The sequence below is a fragment of the Diplotaxodon limnothrissa genome, linkage group LG3 (genome assembly GCF_057381915.1).
Source record: "Diplotaxodon limnothrissa isolate DT_005_m linkage group LG3, D_limnothrissa_male_GT1.1, whole genome shotgun sequence".
Taxonomy (NCBI): Eukaryota; Metazoa; Chordata; class Actinopteri; order Cichliformes; family Cichlidae; genus Diplotaxodon; species Diplotaxodon limnothrissa.
Window position 1 is genome coordinate 19,355,248 of NC_140598.1, and position 21,000 is coordinate 19,376,247.

At 42.7% G+C, this 21,000-nt stretch overlaps 1 protein-coding gene across 1 annotated transcript; it reads left to right on the top strand.

Moving 5' to 3' along the window:
• The first annotated feature begins 2,363 nt into the window (after positions 1 to 2,363).
• LOC146634794 (interferon-inducible GTPase 5-like) lies at positions 2,364 to 17,654 on the top strand. Its single transcript, XM_085342895.1, has 3 exons — positions 2,364 to 2,406; positions 16,384 to 16,949; positions 17,032 to 17,654. Exons 2-3 carry the CDS (start codon positions 16,391 to 16,393, stop codon positions 17,652 to 17,654), a joined length of 1,182 nt encoding a protein of 393 aa, XP_085199021.1. The 5' UTR covers positions 2,364 to 2,406; positions 16,384 to 16,390.
• The last annotated feature ends 3,346 nt before the right edge of the window (positions 17,655 to 21,000 follow it).

The following is a 21,000-nucleotide window of genomic DNA, read 5'->3' on the forward strand; positions in this document are numbered from 1 at the left end:
ACCAGTTCCTCAGGCAGCTCAGGCTCAGCAGGTCCCCGCACCTATTCCACTTCCTCTGGTCAGTGCAGCTGGTGCCCTGCCATCACCTGTTCCTGTGCCTGCTCCCAGGGTGAGGACAGCTGAGACCCAGTCCACTCCTGCACCTGTACCTGTTCCTCAGGTGGGGTTGGCTGGTGTCCAGCTAGTTTCTGCGCCTGTCCCTAAGTCTAGAGTGAGGGCGGCAAGGACCCAACCCGTCCCTGCTCCAGCCCGTATCTGTTCCTTGGGTGGGGATAGGTAAGGTTCAGCCAGTTCCTGCACCCGTTCTGGTGCCAAGGGACAGGAGGCCCAGTCCTCAACCTGAGCTCCAGCCACAGCATCCAGAGACGACTGTGAGCTCTGCCTCAACCCAGCAAGAGGTTTCCCTGCTTCATCTCCGCCAGCAACCTGCCAAGCTTTTGGAGGCGTCCCATCACCTCCGCTGTTCCACACTGGAGCATCGCGGGCGCCACCGCTAGCCACGTGGCTGTCTGCCTCAACTGATTTGTCTTTAGCAAACTCAGTCGCTGTTCCCTGACAGAGTTTGCCACTCCTCACTGCCTGAACAGCAGACTTCAGCACTGTTAACCTTTCTTCTCGTCGGTCCCCTGACTGTGGTCGGGAGACGCGAGGTGGGAAGTTCCCCCAGGGCCGAAGTAGATGTCCTCCTTCGGGGTCAACTCCCTTCACTTTTCGCAGAGTAGTGAGGGAGGCAAAAAATTAGTCGAGACACCCGGGAGTACTGAAGAGATGAGGCTTTAATGACGGTACTCCACATTTAATATTTAATTTTTTTTTTAATACAAGAAGGGTCTCTGATGCCCACTATTGGCCAGATTGGAGCATAGTTTCATTTTCAGTAGAGACCCCAAAGCTCAGCACAGTACGAACTACATAGAAAAAAAGGTTTAAGAGTTGTAAGAATAAGCAGCTTGGAAAGAAAAGCGTCTGGACGTCTTTAAGTTGCTTGAAGACGTTTCATCCAAGAAGCTTCTTCAGTTCTAGGGTCAAATGTTGGAGCGTCTCAGATTTAAGCCCTGTGGGAGTGTCCCCCCAATGATCCTCTACCTAATCACACGAGCCAAGGTGTGAAAATGGGTGCAGGTCACAATCAGCCAGGGTTTCTGGTGAGCTCATTGTGAAGCCCCGCCCTATCATGTGATTTCCCGAGGTCAGATGGCCCATAGTTGTGTGTCTTATTTGCGCGTTACCATAGCAACTAGAGAGCATTAAGGGGCAGAGAGGAGGACGCTACTCTAAATGTTGTTGGTGCATTTCAGGAGACGCTGCTAATAAAGTTACACAATTACACAGTGAATTTGGGTTTATTGTTATATTTACAAAATACCACCGTTTTCGTCTTGGTCATATCATTTTATTTTGTTGTATTTGTCCGCGACAATATTGTCTGACATTAAACCGGTCTGTGACGCAAAAAAGGTTGGGGACCGCTGATTTAGAGAGTTGAAAAAAAAGTTTGGAGAAGTGCAGCTGACTAAAATTCTCAGGGATGGAAATTTGTTGATAGCTGTTAGGACAGAAGAACAGAAAGTGTTAAATGTTGAAGGCATGTGTGAGAAGACTGTGGGAGAGAAAAGATGTTTTAAAGGATGTGGTAATATCAAGCGGTGTATTGCAGATGGTTCCTGTTTTCATCTCCTGCAGATAAACGTGGGTGAGAGTCTCCAGCTAAAGGACATGCAGTCTAAGGCCTTCGTTATCAGGGCTGCGTCCATTCAATACTACACTATATAATTACATGACACTTATTAATATAAAGCATAGCATTGAGGCACTTCAGGTATTTTAACAGGGGGCAAACACTTTTTCACACGGGGACATGTAGGTTTGTTTTTTTCCCCCTAATAACAAACACCTTCATTTAGAAACAGAATTGTCTAGACTGTGCTGACTCCTTTAAAAAGCAGCTGAAGACATTTTTATACAAACGGGCTTTTAATTAATTTTAACTTGTATGTCTGATCTTATTGTAAAGCACTTTGTGATTTTTATCTGTGAAATGTGCTATATAAATAAATTTTACTTACTTACTTAATTGTGTGTTTGCTTGTGTTCTCTTTGTCTAAATTTCTTTGTTGATCTGAAACATTAAAGTGTGACAAGCACAAAAAAATAGAAAAACATTTTTTTACTCCACTCTATAGTACACTGAGTTCTGCTGTGGACACATGACTTCTTGTAAATCAGCTGTTTCTACATATCTTATTGTGGCCCTCAGGAAGACTCACTGATTGGTTCATTGTTATCTTGGGTGGAGGTTTTTCCTGTGACTAACCACAAAAGCTCAAAGCCAAACTGCAACTTCTCACATTGTTACTGACTGCAGTGTGCTACTCGCTTCACTTTCAGCCTCAGCAGGAATCCAGAGTAAGTTCTTTTAATTTATCTCATGAATTAAACTGTCCCATTTAGTTCTTTTGCCATCAGAATTATTGTCTAAAGGCCGAGAACGATGCCCAACAGATTTACTAAATCAAATGGACCATCCCGGGCTTGCTATATTGGTCTATTTGATTGTTTTTATTGCTTATTTTATTTTATTTTCCGTTGCTACATACGGGACAGACATGACTGGGGGAAAGGAAAGGGAGAAAGAAAGAGAGGCAAAGAAAAACAGTGGGGAAGAGGAACGGTGATAAAGGACACAAAAAAAAGAGTGGGGGGGCAAAAAATAAATATATATATATCAATCGCCTGGGTCACCTGTTGAGAAAAAAGAAAAGAGAAAACAAGCAAAAAGGAAAGCAGTATAATAACCAACATCATCGCAATAATCTATGTGAATATGACAGTAAATACTAAATATTAAACATTATTGTGCAGCACGTAGGATCGACAGCACACAGTGTGCTTTGAGGTAGGAGCCAAAAAGGGTGTCGTTTGTGTGTGTGAGCACCCGTGTGTACACCTGTGAGCATGAGCGTGGTTGTATTTTAAAGGTTCCTTCATGTAATGATCTGCTAGAGGGTGTGGGGGGCCACAGCCCCGTCCTCTAGGGCATGAAGCAGGTATGGAGGAGATTACTTTTTTCTATTGTCGCCATTTTTATTTTTTCGAGATAAGTCATAGAAAATCTTTTATTTTTTTTATGGATTTGGTACTTTTTAATAATCATACCTGTGAGGTTGCTGAATGACTTCCTGCCCCCTCTCTGATGTGACCTTATATGGACAAAATAACATCTTTACCAGACTATGAGGAAAACTTCCTCTTTTAGCTTTGGGTGTTACTTTATCATCACACAGTCTGCTGGTTATTGAGCCAGTTTCACTGCATCCGGTCATATTGTATTCTGATGAACAGAGAATAACTTACATTATTTACATGTATCATGTTTAACATTGTTTTCAGATTATGAAGTTATAATATGTTAATCTAATCTGCTGAATGTAGGGTTTTACTTTAAACACATTTAAGTCTGATAATAGGCATTAATAACCCAAACAACTCTGACATGAGTCACTTTTTCATAAATTGCTTTTTCAGACTGCAACAAGATTTCGACTTTGATCATAAATCATAATTTTTTGTTTTTTTTACTTCAATGTAAAATTATATTATTCCTCACGTCTGGGTTAGAATATTATTTAAAGACACTTTTGAAACTGCAGTGTATAAATGAACTTTTAGATAAATAAACTTTAAGCCAGAGAGGTTGTCACAGCAGGTAACTCGTGTTTCCTGTTGCCGAGTTTTACACAAGATGCTTTTCTGAATGTTGCATCCAAATCAAAACCCAGCTGTTCACTTTATCATATCAATACAGGAACAAATGTGATATTTTACACAGTTTATATCTGAATAATAAAAGTTACTGAAACATCATGACACTGTTTTTTTGGTGTAATCATGAATTTTAGCTCTATCTGAACTTGTCTTTTTTTTTGTAATAATTATCTTTTGCATCTCAACTATAATTAGGAAAAGCATGAATGTCATGTGATCATAAGTCTGTGTATAAAACATCCTTGTTCTGTCCTAAGGCCTCCTGGTCGGACATGTCTGTAATAGCTCACAGAGGAGATGCCGAGGAGGCCTCATGGTTAGAAATGACCTCAACAGACTCCTTTCAATGTGGTTTTGAGATCGTTAAATTTGTGAGAACAGGGAATTGTTTTTCTTATAATACTGGACTGAACATAACTGAGCAGGTTCAGTTAAACCAGTTTCTTCCTGCTGTTCTCAGGTTGGGTTAGAGGACACACAGCTCAGTGTACACAGCAAATCCAGCATGTCCAAATTAACACTGTCGGATTTGATTTCAACACTATTAAAGTGTCTATATGGGTCCACACCAGAGAGTGTTAATTTAACTCTTTTTGGAGAGTTGGTACGTTAACTCTGATTTAGTGTTAAACACCAAATCTGTCTGGAGTTGATGATTTAACACTTGGTGTTAAGAATTTATATATTAACTCTCAAAGAGTATTTTAGTTTAACTACGTAAGAGTTAACTTCTAATTCATTCTAAAAAGCGGGAATTTTACTGTCCTGAACTTCTAGAAATTTCTTTTGGAATTAAACATTTACTAAAAAGACGCAATGGTTTTTGAAAAACATTTATTCTGAACTGTGCACCACAATTTCAAAACATTTTCTGAAAGATGTAACAGTGTACATGTTCTCACTTTCATTAGAATTGTGTTTATCAAAAAGTCTGACATAGGTGAGCTGGTAAATGCAAATAACAGCATCTCATCACTTATTTCTTCAATACAATATGCATGTCCTTCATTCATTCCTTTGTGGAACTTCAACGCACTTCTGCTCTCCCCCATATTCCATCTTCACAAGCATATCCTGTGCGGAGATTGAATAAAAATTAGTTGACAGTAATTAATGGCACAAATAATCCAGTAAACAATTGCAGCACAGTAAAAAAAAAAAAACGAATCCTCTTTGAGCCATTACTTGTGTAAAGTATTTTCCCAAAAGACAAGGACACAGGCAACAGGTAATACTGAACTAAATGTAAAACCTCAACCTTTTTCATTTTTACCTAAACCGTGTGCACAAAACTCTGGAGGGATCTATGCTAACGTAGAATCCAGTCAGGACGTCTGCTACTGCTGTTTGCTCGTTTTTTTTTATTTTTTATGGGCGATCGTTTTCAGGCTTCAAGTAGCACCATTATACCAACGTTTCACATTCTACACATTGTTTTAGGTGTTATTGACCAAAAGTTTGACTGAAAATTCACATGCAAGCTTTTTTCAAGGCTGTGGTATTTGCCCGCAAACAATACCTTTCAGCTAGCTAAAACAGAATGTTATGCTATCAGCGAGCAACATGGCTAATGCCTTTCACACAGCTTTGTCTCAACTCCAAAGAGCCACAGGAGTAAAAGCTAATAATAATAATTGAAACAATCTTTGAAAAACTGACTTACCAAGCATGGCAAACAACTCAAATATATAGAGCAAAATGTTCCGAAACGGCTTCACTTCGGCTTCGATTGGAGCCGTGCTGGGGGCGGAGTCTGTGAATTTACTCTGTTGGTGTCATAGCCCCTCTAGGAGTTCAGAGTTAAGAGGTCAAGAGTTAATGTTTCCATTGTAACACCCCCAGATTTGACATAGAAACACTCATTTTTAACACTCGATTTTAACTACTATCATTTTACACCTCAGAGTTACATTAAAAGAATGTGACTCTACTTAGAGTAAAATTAACTCTACTTTTGCAAGAAGACTATTAACACCAAAACATTTAACACTTTTGAATTTGCTGTTTAGAACAGAGGTCAACAAGGCTCCACTGTGGGCAACCAGACCTCCAACTTATTATCATCCCAGCACTGAAGCAGGTAAAGCTCAACTTTTGGTGAAACTTTGTAAGTTATGTTGTTATATTCATTTTTCCAGCCTATGATCATGTGACAGTCCTCATTTGTTCTTACTCGTAACTCCATTAAGTTGGTAAATTTTTGGGGGTTTTCCTGTCATTTGAGAACTACTCAGTCTGTACTTACATTTCATTCTGCTATTTTCTGTCAGTTTGTTGAGAGAGAGAGAAATTGCACTTATTAAAAAAAGTATTTTGGTTTTTGGTTCAATTCAGTTTTATTTATATAGTACTAAATCACAACATATTGTAAGGTAGACCGTACAATAATACATACAGAGAAAAACCCAACAATCATATGACCCCCTATGAGCAGCACTTTAGCGACAGTGGGAAGGAAAAACTCCCTTTTAACAGGAAGAAACCTCCGGCAGAACCAGGCTCAGGGAGGGGCGGGGCCATTTGCTCCGACCAGTTGGGGCATGCGGCTCTTTAGTCTTTATACTGCAGCTCCAGGTGGTTTGGAAAAAAATTATAAGTATTTAACTGAAGTGTAATTTATTTGTGTTAGTTCTTTTTTTCTCATCAACACTTTTTTTATTTATTTCATTTTAAACTTCAATAACAAAACTTAAGAATAACTACATAAATAGTTTTAAAAAAGAACAAAAAAAAAGAAAAAAAAAACCCAAAGGAAAGTTATCTTATTCTTTCTTCGCACACCAATTCCCACACCACCACTCTCTCATTACTCTTCTGTTCTTCAAGTTACAGAAAGCCAGCTTGTAAAGGGAGACCAAATACAATCATATTAATGCAATTTATCTAATAAACCATAAGTCACTTTTTCATAAGACGCCAACTTAGCCATTGTCTTTAGCCACTCTTCATAGGGAGGGGGGTTCTTTTTCCGCCAATGTCTTAGTAGGACCCGTTTGGCCGTAGTAAGAGCCAGAATAATCCATCTTTTTGTATAACTAGAAAAATCTCCATCAGAAAGTTCTGTGATTATACCAAGTATGGACAGTTTTGGTGAGATACCAAATCTCCTTTTTAAAACACTGAAAATTACCTCCATTATATTTTCCCACCAATCTCGAAGTGCCGAACAGCTCCATAAGATATGTAGAATCGAGGCACTTTGACCATCACATCTCCAACATTCGTCCGTAGAGGCCAGGTTCCATTTATACAATTGTTGCGGTGTTCAATGCCACCTATGAATTATCTTAAGTTGAATAAATCTACTGCCTGTTTCTTTATACATAGTATTAACACTTTGAAAACATGAATCCCATTCAACTGAAGATATGTCCAATGCCATGTCCTGGGCCCAGTAGCCCTTAACTTTAAGGAGAGGGTCAGCTGACCGTTCTTGCAATAAGTGATAAATCTTAGAGGTAATGCCTTTACCCAAGGGTGATCTTGAGAGCAGGACTTCCACAGGGCTGCCCACAGGACAACTCAAGGGGGTTCCCAGCCACTTCGATAATGAACTATGTATTTGGACATATCTCCAGAATTGATTACGCTTCAACTTATATAACTCCACAATTTTATCAAAGCTTAAAAAACATTTAGTCCCACAGTCAAATAAATCTGATACATTAAGGATGCCTGCTTTACGCCACTGTAGCCAGTCAACCGATGTCCCTCCAATTAAAATTCTTTTATTCCCCCATAAGGTTGCCGAAGGTGATTTAATAAAATCCCAGCGACCTGCCCTATGTAATTTACACCACAATGTCTTCGCGTTTGCAATTATAGGATGGGTAGTTTTATGACTGGTATCAAACAGCTCCCTCCAAGGAGAAATACCGCCATTAACTTCCGTCTCTATATGGGACCAAATGGGTTTAACTGGTGCAGTAGGTAACCAAGCTCTAAGTTGTTTCACGTTCATCACCCAATAATACCATTGGAAATTAGGCAATGAAAAACCTCCTTGTTTTGCACTCGTTTGAAGTTTCCTAATACTTAAACGATGTGGTGAACTACCCCAAAGAAACTGCCGGATCAAAAAGTCTAGATCTTTGAAATACTTATCTGGAATGTGTAATGGAATATTAGATAAAATATAAAAGATCATGGGTGCAGTCATCATCTTAATACAACTAATTTTACCCCATATTGTGAGACGCACTCTGGACCATCTACCAAATTCCATTTTTATTCTTTCAATCATTGGCTCCATATTTGCTTGAACCATCTTAGTGTAATCCGAGGTAATTTGTATCCCCAAATACCTCAAACCATTCACGGACCACCGAAACTCCCACTGTTTAAATAAAGTATGGGGGCAGTGTCCTGACATAGGCATTGCCTCTGATTTATCCCAGTTGACACGATACCCTGAAAGCAGCGTAAAGCTTTCTATACATTCTAATAGGGCTGGAATTGACTTCCCATGGTGGGTCATAAGTAACAACATATCATCTGCATATAATAGAAGCTTATGTTGACTATTACCCATCGAAATTCCAAATATATTTACATTATTCCTCAGTTTTTGTGCCAGAGGCTCTATAGCAATTACAAAGAGACCAGGGTTGTCAGGTTGGGTATCAGACGCCACCTCTCTAGGGACATCTCAGGCCCTCCAAGGTATGTAGGCCTATCTCCCCCCACCACTTCCCCTGCCAGTGGCAGACGCCCTCAGACATCGGTGCATTGGTGGTTCTTTGTGTCTGGGGATGGGCGTCCGGGTACCCACTGGCTCACTCCCTGGTGGCTGCTTGTCGGGGCCTGGAGCCTGGGGCTCGGTCACTCTGGCACAGCTGGCTGCCGGCGGAGCTCATGGGCACGTCACTGCAACCCCCCCCCCCCCGGCTTCTGCTCCACGGCTACTGACTGACCCCTCATCTGGGGTTCTCCTCAGCTCTTTCTGGGATCGTGGCGCGGCTGCCCCTCTGTTGGTCTTCCTTGGTCTCTTGTGTTCTGAGGTTCTGAGGTTTGTCTGCAGTTTTGATCTCCTCCATACCTGCTTCATGCCCTGGTGGACGGGGCTGTGGCTCCTCATACCCTCTAGCAGATCATCACATGAAGGAACCTTTTAAATACAAGCGCGCTCATGCTCACAGGTGTACACACAGGCAGTAGCGGTTTTAGATACGGTGACACGGGCGGTTGCCCGGGGCAGCATCGTGGTGGGGGGCGGCATCATGGGCATGCGGCAGAAAATTTTTAAAAAAATGCTCGTACTCATGCTGCCCCGACGTCATGCCAGCGCAAACTGGGAATGGCATAGGCATACCCGCCTATGTCATTCCCAGTTAGGTGTCTCGGGCTGTGAGCTGGAAAGCTACACCTATAGGCATAGGTTTTCTATTGCCCATTTGCTGGGAGTAAGGGCGCCCTCCGTTTGCGAGGTGCGCCTGCTGCTTGCGGCACAGAGAGGAGAGGGTTGGGCGGCGGGGGATTCTCTGGCTGGCTGGAGCAGCATCTAATAACCAACTCGCAAAATAAAACAAAATAAAAACAAAACAACAAACACGAAAACACAAAATTCTATATGCGAAAAGTGAGCGCGAGAGCCCTCGGTGCGCCTCCTTGCTGCTGAAGTCAAAGTAAACTTTATTGTCATCTCCGCTACATACAGTCCAGTTTATAGAGAGACGAGGCTCCAGTTACAGCAGTGCAAGTAAACAAACAATATATATAAGAAGAGTAAGAAAATAAATCTACACTTTAGGACTCGGGGTAAAGGATCAATAACAATTTAAAATTTATAATTTACAGTTTGATGATTTAAAGTCTCACACACAACCCGTCAAAAGGGGCGGGGCCGGCTGCTTCCAAATAGAGCACATTTCATTCATAATGTTGTGAATCCAAGCCCATTATGGATTCATGATTTGAATCCTGGGTTGTGTGAAATCCCAGAAATCAACCTTAGACAAAGTGAATCTGTGAACTAAGGTGTAGGTCTGTTAGGTTATGTTGTGGCGATCCTCGAGTTGGGGGATTTGTGTTCATACTGGAGTGCAAAATTAAAACCAATGGAAGATGGACAAGAAAAGTTCAAAGCCATCAGGTGCTCAGTTTAGAAAAAATAGAAAAGAAGAGGAGGAGAAACAAGCAAAAGATACAGTTAAGCAAATGTGTGATTGGATAATGGCAGGTCATCCTGAAACAATCAGAATCATACGGAGCCCCCCAGGGGACATGGGAGAAAAAAAAATTAAGACAGACTTTTGCGAGATCTCGCAAAACTAACTCGGGATCTCACAAAACTTTTGCGAGATATCGCAAAACTTTTAGCCACATTCTTCGGACGCCGGCTCGAAGCCGACCGGGAGGTCGAGGCACGATGTGCTGGGAAAGCGGTGTTCCTCCTGGCTGTAGTAGGTCTCGACCTCCCGTTAGCTTCGAGCTAACGGGAAGAATGCGGCTAAAACTTTTGCGAGATCTCGCAAAAGTTTTGCGAGATCCCGAGTTTGTTTTGTGAGATCCCGAGATAGTTTTGCGAGATCTCGCAAAAGTCCGTCTTATTTTTTTTTTCTCCCATGTCCCCTGCGGGGCTCCGTAGAATCAGAACACTTTATTAATCCCTAAGGAAATTATGTAGGTTACAGTTGCTCCAAGAAGAAATGGTAAAAATAGCAACAGTAACAGAGTAAACTCCAAACAATACATTATGTTACAGATTTTAATATTAATTGTCAGTTGTTGATTTGTCCTGTTCTCATTGTATGACGAATTATGATGGCTGTTTGGTAGCCGTTTGCATACTATGCATACTCTCTCTCTCTTCATATGTGTGTGTGTGTGTGTGTGTGTGTGTGTGTGTACAACAGTTTTATGTTAATGTACAATCCTTAATATGTTCTGTGTGTGTGGGGGGGGACAACAGAGGGAGTGTTCACCCAGGGAGCCAAACAGGCTAAATGGTAAATGGCCTGCATTTGTATAGCGCTTTTCTAGTCCATAGGACCCCAAAGCGCTTCACACTACATTCAGTCATTCACCCATTCACACACACATTCACACACTGGCGATGACAAGCTACATTGTAGCCACAGCTGCCCTGGGGCGCACTGACAGAGGCGAGGCTGCCGGACACAGGCGCCACTGGGCCCTGTGTCCGGCACAGGCTAGGACCTCCACTGCACACGGGTGATCACACACACAAACTACACCCTTTTTTGCTCCTACCTCAAAGCACACTGTGCGTTGTCGATCTTACGTGCTGCACAACAATGTTTAATATTTCATTTTTACTGTTACATTCCCATAGATCATCGTGATGTTGTTTATTATGTTGCTCTTTTTTTCTGCTTGTTTTCTTTTTTCTTTCAACAGGTGATCCAGGTGATCGATATATGCATTTTTTGTCTGCTTATTTTGTTGTTTTTTGTTTTTTACCCTTTATCCCCGTCCCTCTTCCCCGCTGTTTTTCTTTCCCTTTCTTTCTCACCTTTCTTTTCCGCAGTCAAGTCTGTCCCGTATTTAACAAGTGAAAATAAAATAAACAATAAAAGGTGAATCAAATAGATCATTACGGCAAGGCTGGGATGGTCCATTTGGTAAAGTAAATCCGTTGGGCATCTTTCTTCGCCTTTAGACAATAATTCTGATGCAAAAGAGCCAAACGTGACAGGCAAAAAAAAAAAAAAAAAAAAAGAAAAAAAAAAAGGATGACTACAGTTCACTACAGTTTTTGTTTGGTATATGAGTTCAACTTTTTAATTCATTTAAAAGAGACCTTGGACTAGGTGTCTTTCCTTTTTTTTATATTTTTAAGAGTTCAAAATGTGTTCATTACATAAATAAAATGGAATTTTCTCTGTAGCACTTCATGGATTTCATAAGCAACACACTTTAGGTGTTTATACAAAGCATAAAGGTAAAAAGCAATAACATTGTTATCTTCGTTTTAGATGTCAAAAAGTATTTGCGGCTCCCAGTATTTTCTTTTCCGTGGAAACTGGGTCCAAATGGCTCTTTGGGTGTTAAAGGTTGCTGACCCCTGGGTTGGGGTGAGAGAAGGAAGACAGGATAAAGATATGCTGTTGAAGAGACACAGAGAATAATAAGAGAAATGCAGAGAGGTCTGTTAACACATAGTGAGTGAGAAAGGTGACTGGAAAGGTAAAACTCAATGCATCATGGGAATCCCCGGCAGCCTACGTCTACTGCAGCATAACTAAGGGAGGATTCAGGGTCACCTGGTCCAGCCCTAACTATATGCTTTAGCAAAGAGGAAAGTTTTAAGCCTAATCTTAAAAGTAGAGATAGTGTCTGTCTCCTGAATCCAAACTGGAAGCTGGTTCCACAGAAGAGGGGCCTGAAAACTGAAGGCTCTGCCTCCCATTCTACTTTCAAATACTCTAGGAACAACAAGTAGTTCTGCAGAGCGAAAGCGAAGTGCTCTAATAGGGTGATATGGTACTACAAGGTCATTAAGATAAGATGGGGCCTGATTATTTAAGACCTTGTATGTGAGGAGCAGGATTTTAAATTTTAACAGGAAGCCAATGTTTAGGTATTCAGCACCGGTTGCCATACACCGTCAGTATGTAGCTTCATATAGATGTGCAGCTGTCGATTCTGGCACCCGGGTAGCATTTTTTTTATTAAATCTTTCAAGGCTAATATGACCTCTCTGTGGTAAAGGTGTAAGAATACTAATAATACAGTTGTCACTACTGTGATTCTTGACTTTGAATTTAAACACAAAAAATAAAAATAAGAATATGAACAAAGCAAGAAACATCAGAAAGCTGTGATGGACTCCAATAAGATAAGATAAGCCTTCATTAGTCCCAGAGTTGTAGCATAACCTGTCAGAAATACTATGCAAAAATAGGAGAAAATATACACGATAAAAAAGTAGAAGAAATACAATTTATATCTGAGATGACTGAGCTTAAAGTCTCTTTGTTTTCTGGCAGGAGGATCATACTGGTCCACAGGTCTGAATTCAGTTGAAACAATAGTTTCTTTTCCTGTTTCTATGTATATTAAAGTGTAAGTCGAGACAGTTTTCCTGTTGATCAGTTCCTGAGTGAGTACCAACTAAACATTCAGAGCTTAGTTTTCTCAGTGCGCATGCGCCAACCAGCGTGCAGCCTGTTACAGTCGCTCCTGCTTTTCTCTTAGTTTAGCTCTTTTTTCTCACGTATTCTTTTTTTTCTGACTTGTATTTTCCTCCGTTTTCTATCTCTTACTCAATCATGTGGATTGAGAGAGTTTTTGTTCTTCTGGTGGCCGTGGAACTGTTACTTTTATCAAGGAACGGGACCGCAGCACATCTCCTACACGCACGGACTGTTTACTCCAGAGATCAGCTGATCGCCCTGATGCCGGCCGGCTCGCTGGCCAGGCCCGCAGAAGTACCAGCTGAAATTTGGAGGAAAACACATCGGGGATGCAGAGGTCAAGGACAGAAGAGAAGAAAAAAGGTGACGGTGAGACAGCGGAGGCTCGAAGCGAGGAGGAGGTTTAAACCGTGTCTGCCGTCTATCGTGATGGGTAATGTGCGATCGTTGGCAATTAAAATCGACGAGCTCTCAGCACTGGTATGGAGTCAGAGGGAATACCGAGAGTGTAGCCTGATGTGTTTCACCGAATCATGGCTGCACCAGGACATTCCAGATGAGAATGCTTCCGTGGAAGGCTTCCACACTGTTCGGGCGGACAGGGACAGCATCGCTAGCGGTAAGCGGAAAGGAGGTGGGCTTGCTGTTTTAGTTAACAACCGGTGGTGTAACCCTGCCAACATAACAATCAAAGAAAAGATTTGTTGCCCGGACACTGAACTGTGTGCTGTTGGACTCAGGCCGTATTATTTACCCAGGGAATTCTCTCACGTCATCTTGGTGGCTGTTTATGTTCCTCCCTCTGTTAACCCCACAGCTGCATGTGACACTATCCACTCTGCCATAGCTCGGTTACAGACTCAGCACCCGAGTGCCTTTATTGTGATCTCGGGTGACTTCAACCATGTATCACTGGACAATACACTACCAACATTCAAACAATATGTGGACTGTCCCACCAGGGGAGAGAAAACTTTAGACTTACTGTATGCTAACGTCAAGGATGCATACAGCTCCTCCTCCCTCCCCCCACTTGGTAGGTCAGATCATAACCTGATTCACCTCACCCCCCGCTATGTGCCAATTGTGAGGAGGGAACCTGTGACCACCAGGACTGTCAGGAGGTGGTCAGAGGAGGCCTTAGCAGAACTACAGGGCTGTTTCGAGGTGACCGACTGGGAAACACTGTGAGCCTCACGCCGAGGACATCAATGGGCTTACTGAGTGTATCACAGACTACATAACTTTCTGCACCGACTCCATTGTTCCAGCTCAGACTGTTCATTGTTACCCAAATAACAAGCCGTGGGTGACTAAGGACATCAAAGCCCTCCTCAACAACAAGAAGAGGGCTTTCAGAGGGGGCAACAAAGAGGAGGTGAGGAGATCCAGGTGTTACTAAAGGACAAGATCAGAGAGGCTAAGGACAATTACAGGAGGAAGCTGGAGTGGAAACTCCAGCAGAACAGCATGAGAGAGGTGTGGAGGGGCATGAAGACCATCACTGGATTCAGGCCAACCAACAGCAGGGGAGCTGAAGGAGGTGAGAATAGAGCCAACGAGTGTAATCTGTTTTTCAATAGATTCGACACCACAGTGTCTGCTCCCACCCCCACAACCTCACCTGTAGTCAGCCTGGAATCCAGAGCCACACCACTGTGCCAGCCTCTCTCTTCACATGTTGCCTCCTGTGAGATTCCTGACACCCTCCCCCACCCATCACCTTCACTCAATACCAGGTTGAGATGCAAATGAGGAGACTTCACTCAGGCAAGTCTGCTGGACCAGACGGAGTGAGTCCCCTCGTCCTCAAGACCTGTGCCCCCCAGCTGTGTGGAGTCTTTCATAAACTGTTTATGCTGAGTCTGAGTCTGCAGAGGGTCCCGGTGATGTGGAAGACATCATGCCTCGTCCCTGTACCAAAGACGCCACGTCCCAGTGGCCCCCAGGATTACAGGCCCGTGGCACTGACCTCCCACATCATGAAGACCCTGGAAAGGCTCATCCTGGACCAGCTGCGACCCATAGTAAGACCACACCTGGATCCCCTTCAGTTCGCTTATCAGCCTCGTCTCGGAACTGAGGACGCCATCATCTACCTGCTCAATCGTGTCTACACCCATCTGGACCAGCCGGCGAGCACTGTGAGGGTCATGTTTTTTGACTTTTCCAGTGCTTTCAACACCATCAGGCCGACCCTCCTGGGTGATAAGTTAGCAGCGATGCAGGTGGATGCTTCTCTGGTGTCCTGGATTGTTGATTACCTGACAGGAAGACCACAATATGTACGTCTCCCACAGTGTGTGTCTGACAAGGTGATCAGCAACACAGGGGCACCACAGGGGACTGTCCTCTCCCCCTTCCTCTTCACCCTCTACACCACAGACTTCAGCCACTGCACAGAGACCTGCCATCTTCAGAAGTTTTCTGATGACTCTGCAGTGGTTGGATGCATCAGCAGGGATGATGAGACAGAGTACCGGGCTGTGGTCGACTCCTTTGTCACGTGGTGTGAGCAGAATCATCTGCAGCTCAACGTGGCAAAGACCAAGGAACTGATCGTGGACTTCAGGAAGACCAGGAAACACTTGACCCCTGTTTCAATCCAGGGGGTCAGTGTTGACATTGTGGAGGACTATAAATACCTTGGAGTACACATTGACAATAAACTGGACTGGGCTAAAAACACCACAGCACTTTACAGGAAGGGCCAGAGTCGTCTCTATTTCTTGAGGCGACTGAGGTCCTTCAACATCTGCCAGAAAATGCTGAGGATTTTCTATGAGTCTGTTGTGGCCAGTGCGATCCTCTATGCTGTTGCATGCTGGGGGAGCAGGCTGAGGGTCGCAGATGCCAACAGACTTAATAAACTAATCCGTAAGGCCAGCAATGTTGTGGGGATGGAGCTGGACTCCCTCAAGGTGGTGTCGGAGAGGCGGATGCTGTCCAAGATAAAGACTATGTTGGATAACACCTCCCACCCACTCCATGACATGCTGGTCAGTCACAGGAGCACGTTCAGTGAGAGACTGAGATTACCGAAAAGCACCACTGAACGACACAGGAAATCATTCCTGCCTGTGGCCATCTCCCTGTACAACGCATCCACTTAACACACTGTTTGCTGCTACAACTACACATGTTTCTTTTCCAACTATTTATTTATGAGTGACTTATGTATGTATGTATATATATATGTATATATTGTACTATTCTTAGTTAGCGTATTGTCTGTCTTGTCTTAATGTTGGTTTAAAATGGAGCACTGTAACAAAAAATAATTTCCCCCAGGGATCAATAAAGTATTCTGATTCTGATTCTGATTAATACTTAAACAGTCTGACGGCTTTATTCTCTCCAAAACTATAAACATAAAAAAATGAATATTATTGTGTTAAATCTGACATGTGATCTATGATTTTATGTGATAATATTAAATAGAAGTAGATACTATATACTCACATTTTCTTTAGTCCAAGATAAAAGTGAAGTTTTCTCAGGTTTTCTTCTTCTGTTTAAGGATCAGCATGGAGGATCCAAACGATTTACATCCAGAAGAAATTCCTGGAGTTAGAGAAAACCTGGAAAACAACGACGCTGCTGCAGCAGCTGCAAGGATTCAACAACATTTAGAAAGAGAAAATAATGTTCCACTAAATATCGCCATCACAGGAGAAAGTGGGGTTGGTAAATCCACCTTTGTTAATGCCCTCAGAGGGCTGTCCAATGGTGACGAGGGAGCTGCTCCTACTGGTGTTACAGAAACCACCAATGAGGTCACACCGTACCCCCATCCAAACTATCCCAATGTTAAATTATGGGATCTTCCTGGAATCGGCACCACCAAGTATCCAGCTAAGAAGTACCTGAAGCTTGTTGGATTTGAGAAGTTTGACTTCTTCATCATCATCTCAGCCGATCGCTTCAGAGAAAATGATGTGAAACTCGCTCAGGAGATTCATAAGATGAAGAAAAAGTTCTACTTTGTTCGATCAAAGATTGATGAAAATTTACGCGCCGAAAAAAGACAGAGACACTTCAGTGAAGAGGAGACTCTTACAAAAATCAGAGAAGACTGTGTTCGCAGTGAGTTTCTGATCACTTAGAGCTGAGTTTGATCACTTTATAGATTTATATAATGTTAACATGTGTTTCTTCTGTGACACAGGACTCAGAGAATTAGACATCGAGTCTCCAAAGGTCTTCCTAGTGTCCAGCTTTAAGCTCAAACTGTACGACTTCTCTCTCTTGCAGCAGACCTTAGAGAGAGACCTTCCTAAAAACAAGAGGGACACTCTGCTGTTCGTCATGCCCAACATCAACCCAGAGATCATCATCAAGAAGAAGAAAGCTCTGAAGTCCACAATAATATGCTATGCTCTTGGATCTGCAGCTGGAGCAGCTGTTCCAGTTCCTGGTGTTTCTATTGCTGTTGATGCTGCTTTGCTGATTGGTGCTGTCACACATTATGTTCATGCGTTTGGTCTCGATATCCCGTCTCTGAAGAGATTGTCTGACAGAACAGGTGTGCCCTACGCTGATCTGCGTGCCGTCATCATTTCACCACTGGCTGCAGTAGAAATAACTGCAGGGCTCCTCATCAAGGTTTTGACCCAAGTGGGACGCACAGCTACATTAATTGTAGCAGAGGAAGCATCCAGATTTATTCCCTTTGTTGGAATCCCATTAGCAATGGGCTTCTCTTTCGGCACAACCTACACACTTCTGGAATCGATCCTCAACCAGCTTGCTGATGATGCTCAGAAGGTTTTTGAAAGATCTTCAGTCTGAACACATCAGTGTGAATTTGTAAATTAAAGATGAGTGAAACAAAAGAGTACAAATTAAATTAATTGAAATCATTAAATATAAATATATTGAAACCAAATCATGTCGCAGCTGCATATCTGAGCCATTATCCTACTATAGCTGATAAATGTATCAGAGGCCTCAGCAGGTCTCATTTCTTCTCATCACATCAATACAGGAACAAATGTGATGTTTTTATTCAGATAAAACCTGCTAGAAGAGCTGCTGACTTTTTTTTCTAACCCTTTGTCTGACTTGGTGATGTCATCAGTTTTTACAGATCAGGTGATGTGATAGTTACTCCTGAAACATCGTCATCTGAACTTCTTTTGTTTGATTTACTTTGTGATGAAACTCTTGTTATCATATCGGTGCTTACAGCATAATAAAGACTTTTAATGCAGAGTGTTTGATGATGAACAGAGGTGTGTAGAACAGAACCTGCTCCGTGGCGTTTTTGTCCTGTTGACTGTAGATTGTGATGAGAGTTCACTGCTCTCCAGTGGTCACAGTGAGGAACTACCACACAAATAATACAGATATGACTCCTAATTTTTATCAATGTTATTCCTGCTTTTATAAATAAATTGTGCTTGATAAATATTTTACCATTAATGTCATTATTTTAAAAGTGTTTTAAATTAGAGTTACTTTAAAAAGGAGAGTTAATAAGCTCTCAGCATCTGTGAGTTGGACACAATATTACCTCTAAACAGTCTTTCCTGCCCTTTGTGACATGGACCGTAGGTCGTGTCTCCGGTAGCGCAAAGTGTATGTTTCAAGTCCAGGGGTCGGCAACCCTGGGCAGGCATGCTGGCATGCGAAGGGTTAACTAATGGCACAACCGTAGCTGGACTCAGTAGCGGTTTTTGATACGGGCGCCCCGGGCTGACCCTGCCTGGGGCGGCATCGTGGTGGGGGGCGGCATCACGGGCATCGGCAAAAAAATAAATAAATAAAAAAATTGCTCGCACTCATGCTGCCCTGACATCAGCCAGCGCATATTGGGAATGGCACAGGCACCGATCAGTTTTCTATCGGCCATTTGCTGGGAGTAAGGGCGCCCTCCGTTTGCGAGGTGCGCCTGCTGCTTGCGGCACAGAGAGGAGAGGGCTGGGCGGCGGGGGATTCTCTGGCTGGCTGGAGCAGCGTCTAATAACCAACTCGCAAAATAAAAACAACAAACACGAAAACACCAGACATCATGATACAGACTTATAATCTGCACCGATGTTTTTTCGAAATTCTATAAAGTGAGCGCGAGAGCCCTCGGTGCGCCTGCGCGCTGCTGAAGTCAAAGTAAACTTTATTGTCATCTCCGCTACAGTCCAGCATATAGAGAGACGAGACGACGAGGCTCCAGTTACAGCGGTGCAAGTAAACAAAACATAAATATAAGAAGAGTAAGAAAATAAATACACACTTAAGGACTCGGGGTAAAGGATCAATAATAATTTAAAATGTATAATTTACAGTTTGATGATTTAAAGTCTCACACACAACCCGTTGAAAGGGGAGGGGCCGGCTGGGTTAGGAGAAGGTATGATGGGGGCTCGATTGCCGGAGGCAATCGGGCACCAGTGCTCAGGCCATCCTTGCTCCCGGCTCAAGGAACCATGTCCCTAATTGGTGCCCTGAAAGAGGGATTATTTTAACATCCTGGGCATGAGGCTTCCACTGTGATCAGCCCCAGATGGGGGAGTGGGGGGGGGGAGAAAGAAAGGAGGGGGAGCGAGAGAGAAGGGTCAGAGAGAGAGTGTGTGAGAGAGGGAGAGAGAGAGGAAGGGAAAGAGAGAGGGAAGGGGGGTGGAATTTGGAGTTAAGGGTTACCCCAATATAGGGTTAAAAGTGGTTAGGTTTAGGATTGAACTCAGGGTTGGGCTTCAGGGATAAGATTAAATCCAGCACAGGGTTAAAACTGGTTAGGTTTAGGATAAACCTCATGGTCAGGATGTCACAGCAAATATATACATACAGGCGGAGTGCTGGTAACAACGATGATGATAATGAACATGGCAAACACAGCAACAATAAAACAGTAATAATAAACAAGTATATACATTATGTGGACTTTATGTCCTTTAAAAACTTTTTTCATTTAACCCCTTAGGGTGTACAGTGTCCAGTTTGGCAATCCAGAGTCTTTCAGCCTTCCTCCTCTGCTGAGTAGTCCATCTGGGATTTGCCTATGTTACTGTTGCTCTGACAGATTCCCAGCCATGTGACAGGAAGTGTTTCACCAGTTGTGTGTGTGTGTTCTTCTTCCTTAACACATTGTACCTATGCTGGGTGAATCTTGTCAGGATTGTGTTGCTTGTCTCGCCCACATACTGGATCCCACATTTGCTGCAAGTGATCATATATACACAATTCCTGGAGCGTGGAGTCCCATTAGCTTGTGAGCGGAATACATTTCCATTTGAGAAACTACGCAACCATTTCTGGTGCTTAAAAAATTGTCCCTGGTCTCTGAGTTTGGGCTCAGAGAGAGGTGAGATTTGTGCCTTAATGAGGAAATCCCTCAGGTTTTTATTCCTCCTAAAGGCAGCTATTACCTTGTGATCCCCCAGCAATTGGGTTTTCCGGACAAGATCCTGAAAATTGTTTCTAATCACTCTGATTAGTTTGCACGTTGACGGGGCATAGGTCAAAACAACAGGCAGGACAGCTGTCAAATCAATGGGTTTTGTCTGCAGGAATGAATTGAAGCATTTCCTAAGGAAAGAGCAACAGTACCCCCTACTGGTGAGAGCTGAAAATAAAATTTTGGTCGCTGCTCTGAAGTCAGTCTGTTGTGTGCAAATTCTGTGAAATCTCAACAGTTGTGATTTTATTAAACCAGCAAAGGTATGTTTTGGGTGGAAACTTGTTTTGAATAAAAGGGCATGTGTGTCTGTGGGTTTGAAGAATACTTTAATATCCAATTTGTGTGTCTGTGGAAAATTTGGGCCTTTGAAAGTGGTTGTATCCAGGAAGTCAATTGTGGTTCTACTGATTGTAGATTTCAATTTAATCGAATCATTATGGCCATTCAGAGTGCTTAGAAAGGTTTCAAAATCTTGTTCAGAGTGTGGCCATATACCCCAGATGTCGTCAAGAAATCTGTAGTAGTACAGCGGTTTCTTGACACATTTTGCCAGGGCTGTAGTTTCCCATTCAGCCATGAAAATGTTGGCATATGCTGGGGCAAATTTTTTGCCCATGGCTGTCCCTTTTATTTGCAAGAAGAAGTCCCCATTGAATTCAAAGTCATTTCTCGTGAGATTGATTTCTAATAATTGTAATAATTCTTTTTCTGGTCTTTTTTTGTCTGGGTATTTGTGGAAAA